Genomic DNA, 12,136 nt, shown 5'->3' on the forward strand with positions numbered 1-12,136 from the left:
CATTTGTTAAATATGGAAAAACTGGTAAATGTTGCTAGTAAGTTACTTCTTGAATTTTATACTTAAAACTGCAGTAGGTAACTTTTGTAAAAATATATTTTTTACATATTTGTTAAACCTGTCATTATGTCCTGACAGTAGAATATGAGACAGATAATCTGTGAAAAAATCAAGCTCCTCTGGCTCCTCCCAGTGCTCCTATTGCCATTTGCAGAAATACTCCGCTCCCGGTAAAAAAATAACCAATCATAGCTGCGGTCCGTAACTTTGTTTGTTTTCAAAATGTAGAAAAATGTATATAATAAGCGAGTACACCATGAATCCATTTTCCAAACCGTGTTTTTAGCTTGTCCTGAATCACTAGGGTGCACCTATAATAAGTGTTTATATTCGGACTATTTTAGATTGCTTCGGGGGTACCGCGGCGGAGTAACCCAGTACCTTTGTGATTCTTCATAGACATAAACAGAGAGAAGTAGTTCCGGCTACGATGTTCTTCCGCAAGACGCAAGCAGTTCTGTTTATTAACCGCTAGAGCGTCAAAAGTTACCGACTGCAGCTTTAAGATTAACCAAATAACAGGTTAAAAACTACTCTCCATAATCAGTCTAAATCGCTTTTTCGCACAAGTTATGTGTTTGCTATAGAAGAAAATTGGCAGTATTCATAGTAGGACTGCTACCTTAACGTTATATAGAAAGTAAAATAATAATAAAAGGTAATCATAGCAAGTTTAGTTGTAATGTTAACCGCATCCAGAATCCCCCCCCCCCCCCCAAAAAAAGCTTTTAAAGTGTGCATTTCCTAACTTGTAGGCTATTTACTTTGTCATAGAAAACCATTGTAACTCATCCTTTAGTTTGTAAGAAATAACACACAATCGTCTTTATACTAACACACTATGGGAGTCTTAGTGAGGACTCATATAAACAGTAAACGTATAAAAGTAAAGCTAAGAGCCTTAAAATTGAGCATTTAATATGAGATTTGTTAGATTAAAAATTACTTGTCCAAAACTGTAATTCCTTTCATGACCACTAACTTATAGCTGATACGAATAACAAACTCTTTACTCGTTAAAACCGTTCAACGAGAGGTATCCAACAACTTTTTAACTATAATTTACTTAAGGTTAATTTATTTTTTTTATTATGATTATGTTATACAGTGCTTATATATATATATATATATATATATATATATATATATATATATATATATATATATATATATATATATATATATACACACACAACATTTTAATGCATGTTTTAGTCACAATAGCTACAAGCTACAGGTTTTAACTAATACATTTTAAGAAATGTCAAGATGACATGGTGCATAGAGCTTAAAGGGCTTTGTACATGGAGTCCAAAATGATTTTCTGAAATTTCTGCAGGTTAAAAAATAAATATGACCAAACCAGTGAATGCAGCACACTTGTGAATTTATTACTTATTACAGTGAACACAGAGCTGGAGGAAAAAATAAACCAACATCTGATAAAAGAATAAAAATAAAAACCTCTTCTAAACCTTCAAATTAATATAACACTAAGGAAATTTAGTCTAAAACACTGTACTGTATATCAACACTATTCCTCTCAATTTGCTTAAAAAAAACTAAACTAAAAGCTGTCAGTAACTCAAAACACAAAATATGCATACAACCCAAACACAACCATGTATGCTAATTCTTCCATACAGTGGGGGTCTATTTTATAATCTTTTTAGTAAAGTAACATTTCCTGTGGTTCAGAAAGTCCAAGTCCTGCACAAAGCCGTCCAGGTTCGGTCCCTCAGGATTTGGTATTACATTTAACACTCTTCAAGAACAGTTTTCATCAGTAAAATGATGTGATTGTGTTAGTTGTTATATAAACTAAATCATACACGCCTTTCTGAAAAAAATACCATTAGTTGAACACATGCATCAGTAAATAAGGACGGATACACAAACCCCCACAATCCTTTTCAAATGCATCGTGTCACAGTGCCTTTGTCAACATTGCACATGTTAGTGTGTTAATACATAACATCAAAGGGAACAAAACCATTAATGTCTCCTTTTCATGAAATTATTGCATCCAGAAATGTTAATATTATAGTTATCGCCAAGTCAGATGAATGAATCACCTAAAGAAAAAATAAAAATGTATTCTAGCTTGTACAAAAACAGTATACTAATTCAGCATTGTTCCCTTGTTTAAATTGCTTTCAACTAATCAAGTAATATTGGCTTATTGGTAATATATATCCTCTAGATATCATCGGCCATTTAAAAACTAATTTCTGGGCAAACACTATTAAAAAATATATATATAGAAACCTGTTTCCACCACTGAAAAAAATACAAAAAAAACCTCGCAAATCTTTTTATTATTATTATTATTATTATTATTTTAGAATTGCGTGATAGAAACTCAAAATTGCGACAATTGTTTTTTACTATTCTTGAGAAAAGAAGTCAGAATTGAGAGATATAAACTCCCTTTTGCGAGACAAAACATAGAACCGCGAGAAAAAAAAAACGTTATATTCCGCAATTCTTTATAACTTGCAATTGCAGCTTTATTTTTTATTCAGTGGTGGAAACAGGCTTCCATGTGAAACAGTTCATCTTGATTCAGTGAATCTAAAATCCAGAAATCTTGTGCTTCAACCGTCTGTGTAGAATAACCCTGAATGCCAAGTCTGTAACAGATCATGTGTGATGAGACAAACACGACCTTAATGTGCAATTCTCCCATCCTTTACCTTCTAAACCTCTTCAGAAAGGCTTTTCTTCATGAACCGTTGTGCCAGTCATTTCTTAACGCAGCATCAGTAGTCAGTAGTCTGGCCTGCAGAAGCACTGCTCTTCTGTGTAAATGCTGCATGGATGCATAGCATATCTAGTTTGAAAGCATGCTTGATAAACTTGCCAATGGAATCATGAACTTTTCTGTATAAACATACTCTGAACATGTAAGTGCGCCGTTGCACTATCAAACCTTAAGGGGGCGATAGAGTTTCCTCAACATGAGAAACTGACTGTAGTAGTCATCAATTTCCACAAATGCCATCTATAGCACCCCTTATGGTGATGCATGAGAATGCAACAATTACGAAGACGTATGAAATCAAGCTTGCGTAGCCAGAAGCGTATACATTCATGTACTTGTGAAGAGTATGTCTCGGCCCATAAGTTGACTTAGTGCTGCGATAAAACTATAAAAAATACTCTCTGCATATTTCCGCAGCTCTTCTTCAGCCTTGAAGGGGTTCACCCGAACATTTTAATTTAGTCACCCTCAGGCGATCCAAGATGTAGATGAGTTGGTTTCATTTAAACAGATTTGCAGAAATTTATCATTACTTCACTTGTTCAGCAGCGGATGCTCTGGAGTGAATGGGTGCCGTCAGAATGAGAGTCTAAACAGTTGTTCAGCAGCGGATGCTCTGGAGTGAATGGGTGCCGTCAGAATGAGAGTCTAAACAGTTGTTCAGCAGCGGATGCTCTGGAGTGAATGGGTGCCGTCAGAATGAGAGTCTAAACAGTTGTTCAGCAGCGGATGCTCTGGAGTGAATGGGTGCCGTCAGAATGAGAGTCTAAACAGTTGTTCAGTAGCGGATGCTCTGGAGTGAATGGGTGCCGTCAGAATGAGAGTCTAAACAGTTGGTCAGCAGCGGATGCTCTGGAGAGAATGGGTGCCGTCAGAATGAGAGTCTAAACAGTTGTTCAGTAGCGGATGCTCTGGAGTGAATGGGTGCCGTCAGAATGAGAGTCTAAACAGTTGTTCAGCAGCGGATGCTCTGGAGTGAATGGGTGACGTCAGAATGAGAGTCTAAACAGTTGTTCAGTAGCGGATGCTCTGGAGTGAATGGGTGCCGTCAGAATGAGTCTAAACAGTTGTTCAGTAGCGGATGCTCTGGAGTGAATGGGTGCCGTCAGAATGAGAGTCTAAACAGTTGTTCAGTAGCGGATGCTCTGGAGTGAATGGGTGCCGTCAGAATGAGAGTCTAAACAGTTGTTCAGCAGCGGATGCTCTGGAGTGAATGGGTGCCGTCAGAATGAGAGTCTAAACAGTTGTTCAGCAGCGGATGCTCTGGAGTGAATGGGTGCCATCAGAATGAGCGTCTAAACAGTTGTTCAGCAGCGGATGCTCTGGAGTGAATGGGTGCCGTCAGAATGAGAGTCTAAACAGTTGTTCAGCAGCGGATGCTCTGGAGTGAATGGGTGCCGTCAGAATGAGCGTCTAAACAGTTGTTCAGCAGCGGATGCTCTGGAGTGAATGGGTGCCGTCAGAATGAGAGTCTAAACAGCGGATAAAGACATCACAATAAATCAACCCCACTCCGGTCCATCAGTTAATATCTTGAGAAGTGAAAAGCTGTGTGTTTGTTAGAAACATATCAATCATTTAACTTTAAAATATGAGTCTCTAATCCAGATCATTGCTTTCTCCAGGAAAAAGGCATCTCGTCTGAATCAGGAGAGAAATATGCAAAGATCAAGCACTGTTTACAAGCGAAAACAAATAAACTGGTTGATTTTGATGTGAGAAGACAGTAGAGGATGAATTTTTATCAGCTGTTTGGACTCTCATTCTGACGGCACCCATTCACTACAGAGGATTCATTGGTGAGCAAGTGATGAAAAGCTGCATTTCTGCAAATCTGTTCACGTGAAGAAACAATCATCCTCTTGGATTGCCTCAAGATGAGGACATGTTCATCAAAGTTTCATTTTTGGGAGATCTGTTCCTTTAACTTCATCAACACTGACAGGTGCAAGAGTAACACCTATCACAATAAAACACTATGCTCAAACTATGCTATCCTGCGTTTAAACAGTCTATGTTCATACATTAAGATTAAGTCACATTTACCCAGTATTGAGGGGGCAAATGGGATGCACTAAGAGGGAAATGCATTGGAATGCCTTACAACTTTAAAGCAGAACAAACCATGTTCTCATCTATTATCTGAGCCCTTTCTCTTCTCATTGGATCACATGAGGTACCACGCAGCCAATCCGGCGAGAGCAGCGATCCAGGCAGCCAATAGGACTTGACCGGAGGGATGTTTAAGCACAGTCATGGCCAGATGACAGATGTATGACGATCCACCACTGGCAGCTGAAATAGAAAAAATATAAAGTGTCATTTCTTAAGTTTAATGCAGGGTTTCCCAAACAGAGGAACTGTAGGGGGTTTGTGAATTGATGAAAAACTAAAAATTAATACATTTTAAATTAAAATAGATAAATAGGACTCCATGAGTAATCAAAATAAAAGGGTAACGGTGATATAACTTAATGCAATTATAAAATCAAAGGCTGCAATTTAAATAAGTATATAATAAGTACTTAAGTATATAGATATTTCCACCAAAATAAAAGCCTAAAATTACTATGATTTTTTTTTTTTTGCATTACAATTGTAATATACAAGATTAATACATTTCTGTCTTAATTATATAATCAGTTAAAATTCATAATAGTAATGTTAATAATAATTTAATTTAAACATCTTTAAAATAAAACCAATAAAAAAATAAAACGCCTCCTAAAAATAAAGAGCAAATATTTTTATTGGTTTACTTGTATGTCATGTGATAGTTAATCATTGCCAGAGAACCATCAATATGCAAATGTTCAATTAAATTATTAAAATATTAATTTAAAAATGTGTTTTATATATATATATATATATATATATATATATATATATATATATATATATATATATATATATATATATATAAATAAAACAATAAAATAATTAAATTCAGTTTTTTTTTTTTACTTGTCAATAAAAATGAAAATATGGAAAATAAATAATACAGAAATAATGCAATACATAATTTAATATACGTATGTTTATATATCTATTCAATTTTTCAAATTCAGTATATACAAAATAAATAAATACTGACAAAAAATAAATAAATTTGTGAACACCTGGTTTAAGGCGTAATTAAGGTATGGATTAATTGATCTGGTCATGTTTACCCATTTTGGCCGCATAATACGGACACTGGCTGATGTCTCCTTGCATCTCTCCATGAGCCTCATGAACAGGAGCCGCATCCAAAACATCGTCCTGAAGGGTTTTTCCAACCTCCTCTAGTTCTCCGAAAATCTGCAGCAACACAAAGGAAGGTTTACTGTAACAGATGACGGGAAACATTGAGCAAGCAATGAGGAAATGACACGCATTTCATGAAAAGCTTGTTGTCATGTGCGTTACATAAACAGATTCAATTACATCTCACTGCAAACAGTCAGACACTTTGATAAAGGATGCTGGCAAAACTTGAGACACTGTTTTGACCCAGTTTTGTCCATTTAATTTCAGCGCTCATCTGTAATCTACTGCGAGGACAAAGCCTCCATCTGCTGACGGATGAAACTCCAGCCACACAGAGCGGAGAGACACTCATCTTTAATTACACTGGAGAGAGAATGATATTAATACAGTGACAGCGGGCTCAGCCGAACCGATCAGTCTAACAGAGAGACTCCAGGTCATGACAGAGAGAGCAATTATCAATGCTTTCATTCATTCACGGTTAGTGGAAAACCTCAGAGTAAGTGCAGATATAATGATCTGAGTCACAATCAAATCAAAAAGAAAAATATAAAAAAAATCTAATCAAATAAATTAAAAATAAAATTGTAATCAATATTTTAACACTAAATTAAATACAATGTAAGTTTTAAATGTATTTTAAAAAGTAATTATATAATAATAGATTAAAGGGAAGTGTGAAAAATAAATAAATGTAGGTAAATAACAAATAGGTAAATAAATTACCAATACATTGTAAATGTTTAAAAAAATAAAAATTAGATACAAATAATAAAATAAAAAAATACATTAATATTAATTGTCTTTTAAATCTCAAATCTGAAAATTTAAATGTTGAAATAAATGTAAATATTATATTTAAAAATTATAATAACATAATTTTATACATTTATATTTATATATGTGCACATGTCCATTTAATAAAAAAAGCGAAGTAAAATTTTAAACAAAATTGTTTGTAAAAAATAAATAAGGTTTAATGTCTATTTAATTGCATATCTACATATTTAATTAATTAACATATGTAAATTTAATTTCAAAATAAAAAAGTGAGCATTTTGATTAAACATTACCAAAACATTCTAAACCCCCGTTCACAGCAAGAGCGTTAACTATAAAGATAACAATGTTAGCGTTTCATCTGCGTCTGCCGCTTTAAATTCTGGAGCTCGTTAGAGCAGGACGGATTCTGATTGGCTGTCAATGTTGTCATCGTTCTTCAGCAGGAGAAAATCATGATTCCAACGATATCGTTTCTCTGTATCTTTATCGTTTTTACAGCTGTATCGTGGACTCTTTAACGATTTTAAAACTATATTTTTATTGCTATCTTTATAGTTATCGTTCTTTGTGCTCTTGGCTTTAACAATGATGACAATGACTTAATATATACACACAATAAATAAATAATTCATAAAATATTTATATTTATGCACGTCTATTTAATTTTGAAATGGAATTGATAATCTAGGAACACAATCATGAACTAAATTACATTAACAACTAAATTAAACATTTATGGTGCAAAACCACACTTCCTAGACATGATAAGTCGACCACAGGAAATGCTAAAAAAAGAACCCTTTCAATGGTAACTGAAACACTAGGGTATTTTCCAGCAGCGCTCACCTCCATGTTGAACTGGAAGGCCAGGACGGCTTCGTCCACGATCTTTTGCTTGGTGAGCGAGTCCAGCTCCAGCTCGTTCATCCGGCTGCGGTACAGCTGTTTGAAGGCCTTGGCGCTGTGGATGCCGTCGAACTGGTAGAAGTTCAGGCCTTCTCCTGTGGGCGGCAGCTTCATGGCGCGCTGGGCCACCTTCCTCAGCACCTGGCCGCCCGAGAGGTCGCCCATGTAGCGGGTGTAAGCGTGAGCCACCAGGAGCGCGGGCTGGTCCCGGCCGATCTGATGGATGCGCTCCACGTAGCGCTGAGTGGCGGGAGAGATGCTGATCTGGTCCTGCCAGTCCTCACCGTAGAAGTACTGCAGGTCCCGAGCCAGAGCGTCCCGCCGGTGCAGCTCATGGGGGAAGTAGAGCGCCGCCAAATCAGGATGCTCCTTGTTTCTCTCCATCTCCTCTTCTATAGCCGAGTACGTGAAGTATAGAGCCACGTGACCGAGCTGACGACACAAACACACAGCTACAGATCACAACCACGTCACACTAAACCAGTTTCTTTGTTTTACTTTAGCTGAAATAAAGAAAAATCTAATTGAAATATATGATGTTAAAGATGCCTTTTTTTTGCCTTGGCAAACAACCTAAAAAAAAAAAGGAAATATAATTATAGCTAAATAGAAATATTTAAGGGAAAAAATAAAATAATAATAATAATAAAATGAAACTAAATGTAAAATAAAAATAAAATAATAAAATGTTTTAAATATTATAATAGTATATAAATAATATTTAATATAATAATAATAACATATTTATTAAAAAAATTGTTTTGTTTCAATTGTAATTATTTTATTACTTCAAATTGAGAAACTGTCTCGCCAACTAGATTAAATATTAAACATAAAAATAAAAAAGGATATTATATATTATATTTATTATTTTATTGTTTCAGTTCACATTTATTTTATTTCTGGTAATTAAATGTTTTATTTTATTGTTTTCTTTTTAGTTGTTAATAATAATAATAACCCTGGATATGTGGACGCGAATTAGTCAAAGTCTATCATTATAAGCATAAGGGATTTGTATCAAAAGTAATACATGCCAAAGTTTAATATGATAGTAATGAATAAATAAAAAGTAATACATCAGGTCCCAGTACATTATGAAAGTGAAATGGGTTGTGAATGTAGGGCTGGGAAAATAAATCGATGCATCGCGAATCGATTCTGAGATTTTCCGAATGCATCGCGATTCTTTCTTGAATCGATTCTGAGCGTAGTTTTGAACAGTAGATGGCACTGCATGCTTTAGAAACACCTGTACTCTGCTCGTTTCCAAATCATTACACACACTTGAACCTAAAATAATCATCCATAAAATTAAAAAAGGTTGAAGTGAATTACAAAGGTGTTCACAGTGGGCTGTTTACATTAATCTTGCATCACAAAAGCATTCTAAGATGAAGTGAAATGACTCAGCCGAGCGCACAAGCGCTCTTTAGCACTCTTCTTCATGAGCATTTGAGTGTGCAGATCAAAACTAGATTAGAGCGCCATCTGCTGTTTAAAGTCAGCTCAGAATCGATTCAAGAGGAATCGCGATGCATTCTGAAAATCTAAGCATCGATTTATCGTCCCAGCCCTATGTGAATATCATTCATAAATGGTCTTTAATATCCATGTACCTTAAAGAGCTCTTTGCGGATGCGTCCCTTCAGGAAGTCTTTGACGAACTCTGTGTTTTCGGCCTTCTCGTGAACTTCTTTGGTTCCTGCCGCCAACATCTCTGAGAGATCTGTAGGCCTGTAGGGATCAGACCACATTCAGGGGTCGGCAATGAAATGTTATTTTATTTTCTGAAGTAATATATTGGTTTCTCTTGAGTTTGTGTTTCTGGAGTGTGTGGTGCACCTGAGGACGGTGACGCCTCCCTCCGGACACACTCCTCCTCCTCCGTTAGCAGCAGCATCTTCTGTCCTCGCAGCACTCATCCCAGCGTCTGGTGTGGATCTGAAACACACTTCCTGTGACACACACAGATCATCTTCCTGATATCTACACACAACACGTCCCTGCCATCTCCAACACAGATTACAACTCATTTATAAAGACATTTGCCTATTTGATCTATTGCCTGTCTGTCTATCTATCCATCCATCCATCCATCCATCGTTTTAATCAATCAATCAATCCATCCATCCATCCATCATTTTAATCTATCCATCCATCGTTTTAATCCATCCATCCATCAATCCATCCATTGTTTTAATCAATCAATCAATCAATCAATCAATCAATCAATCAATCAATCTATCTATCTATCCATCTATCTATCTATCTATCTATCTATCTATCTATCTATCTATCTATCTATCTCAATCCATCCATCCATCCATCCATCATTTAATCTATCCATCCATCCATCCATTGTTTTAATCAATCAATCAATCTATCTATCTATCTATCTATCTATCTATCTATCTATCTATCTATCTATCTATCTATCTATCTATCTATCTATCTATCATTTTAATCTATCCATCCATCGTTTTAATCCATCCATCCATCAATCCATCCATTGTTTTAATCAATCAATCAATCAATCAATCAATCTATCTATCTATCCATCTATCTATCTATCTATCTCAATCCATCCATCCATCCATCCATTATTTTAATCTATCTATCTATCGATCCATCCATCCATCCATCCATCCATCGTTTTAATCTATACATCCATCTATCCATCCATTATTTTAATCTATCTATCCATCCATTATTTTAATCTATCTATCGATCCATCCATCCATCCATTGTTTTAATCAATCAATCTATCTATCATTTTAATCTATCTATCTATCCATCCATCCATCCATCGTTTTAATCTATCTATCCATCCATCCATCCATCCACCCATTTATCTATCTATTCTGTGCTATTAACTAAAAAAGAAAAAAATTAAAAGGTTAAATAAATAAATTCCTGAAAATGTTGCCTTGGCAAATAACTTAAGTTTAGGTAGAAATACTAAAAGTATTTTAAAGATGAATTAAATAAAATATTGTAAAAAAAATAAATAAATCCAAAATTAAAGATCAATCGAAAAATTTAAAAATGACAATTGACAATTTATAGAAAATATTTAATGAAAAATGACAAAAGCACATAAAATGACTAAAACTTAATCTAATAAATAAATAAATAAACAAACAAAAGCTAATTCGAAATAATAAAATAATAGTAAATGAATAATAGTAAAAATAACTATCATCTATCTCTCTACCAATATTTATCTAAACTCATTTAAAGTCTCCAAAGTTTGTGAAGAAGACATAATTCACTGTAAACAATACAACCTCTTACCTCAGTGACTGAACCTGCTACAGATGATGGCTAGAGATGTTCCTGAGGACACACACACACACACACACACACACACACACACACACACACACACACACACACACACACACACACAGCGTTTGTTTGCAGGGAAAATGAAAACACAGATGTGTGCAGTCTCAACAAAAGAGCAGTCACGAGCGTTCTGGTGTTTGCCAGAGAACATGCCACCCAATCTCTCTGTCCTGTGACCAGCATCCATTTAAATGCACAAGCAGATCATAATAATCAGCTGTCAAGTGAACTAGTGCTGACGTTAGGCATCATCAGTGTAACCCACTAGCAGGCACGTAGCACAAGTATGCGCCCTCATTTACATACTGGAGAACTGAAACTAATACTTACGATCCAGCTCTTCAGCGAGTCCTGCGTCAGATCAGATAATAATGATAATACTAACTGGTCCGATCAGACTGTAGGAATGATAACAGACTGGTAACTGATTAGAGAAATGATCAGAAGTCGGATTCTCGTTTCTTTTGTCTGCGGAGATCAGGATCTCCGTTATGAACTCAGAAAGCAGGAAGCTGCCGGATGAAACCACGTGTCTGTCGGAGCTGACGCTTAAAGACGCAGCGACCATTAAATTCAACCATTTTTTTTGTGCGTGTGTGAGAAACAGTTTAATGTGAATCCGAGAGTGCAGTCAACTTTCTTGGTACAATAGGTCGTCACTTCGAAGATTTAGTATATTACAGTATATTTCCCTTTGAGCAGAGGGCTTTTCCAAGCTACTTTTGTTTAGAGATGCTATATTCAACTTTGCACCACTCATGGTTCTGATGTAGCTGACCTACACATGGGGCAATCGTGTTCATGAACAGACCTAAACAAAGACCCCTGCAGACTATGAGCATGCGTCCATGTGTAACTTCTTGTTACTGTTCAATAAAATTCAGTTTATTTGTTTAATAAAGTAACTTAATATGATTCTAATAACAAGGTACAGGTGAAGGCAAGTTTTAATGTTTTATATAGAGATTTTGTTTCGCAAAACTTTTCTACATGATGATGAAATTTAGATGAACTTCTATGTCT

At 35.4% G+C, this 12,136-nt stretch overlaps 1 protein-coding gene across 2 annotated transcripts; it reads right to left on the minus strand.

The window, feature by feature from the left end:
• Positions 1-3,530: 3,530 nt before the first annotated feature.
• Positions 3,531-11,649, minus strand: LOC113067737 (heme oxygenase 2-like). Of its 2 annotated transcripts, XM_026240184.1 has the most exons (7): positions 11,444-11,649; positions 11,060-11,101; positions 9,608-9,720; positions 9,382-9,499; positions 7,703-8,194; positions 5,995-6,124; positions 3,531-5,119 (listed from the first exon to the last, which is right to left on the minus strand). In XM_026240184.1, the coding sequence occupies exons 3-7, from the start codon at positions 9,685-9,687 to the stop codon at positions 4,992-4,994; spliced, it is 948 nt and encodes a 315-aa protein (XP_026095969.1). In that variant the 5' UTR covers positions 9,688-9,720; positions 11,060-11,101; positions 11,444-11,649; the 3' UTR covers positions 3,531-4,991. The 2 variants fall into 2 exon arrangements, with proteins under 2 accessions (XP_026095969.1, XP_026095968.1); XM_026240183.1 differs by lacking the exons at positions 11,060-11,101; positions 11,444-11,649 and having other exon boundaries at positions 9,608-9,895.
• Between the last annotated feature and the right edge of the window lie 487 nt (positions 11,650-12,136).

The sequence above is a fragment of the Carassius auratus genome, linkage group LG28B, assembly GCF_003368295.1.
Source record: "Carassius auratus strain Wakin linkage group LG28B, ASM336829v1, whole genome shotgun sequence".
NCBI classification, from domain to species: Eukaryota; Metazoa; Chordata; class Actinopteri; order Cypriniformes; family Cyprinidae; genus Carassius; species Carassius auratus.

Coding starts and splice junctions, on each gene's coding strand:
- LOC113067737 (XM_026240183.1), bottom strand. CDS start 9,798: ATGAGTTGTAATCTGTGTTGGAGATGGCAGGGACGTGTTGTGTGTAGA. Junction 9,500..9,607: donor GGAGGCGTCACCGTCCTCAG/GTGCACCACACA, acceptor TGATCCCTACAG/GCCTACAGATCTCTCAGAGA. Junction 5,120..5,994: donor GTATTATGCGGCCAAAATGG/GTAAACATGACC, acceptor TTTCTATTTCAG/CTGCCAGTGGTGGATCGTCA.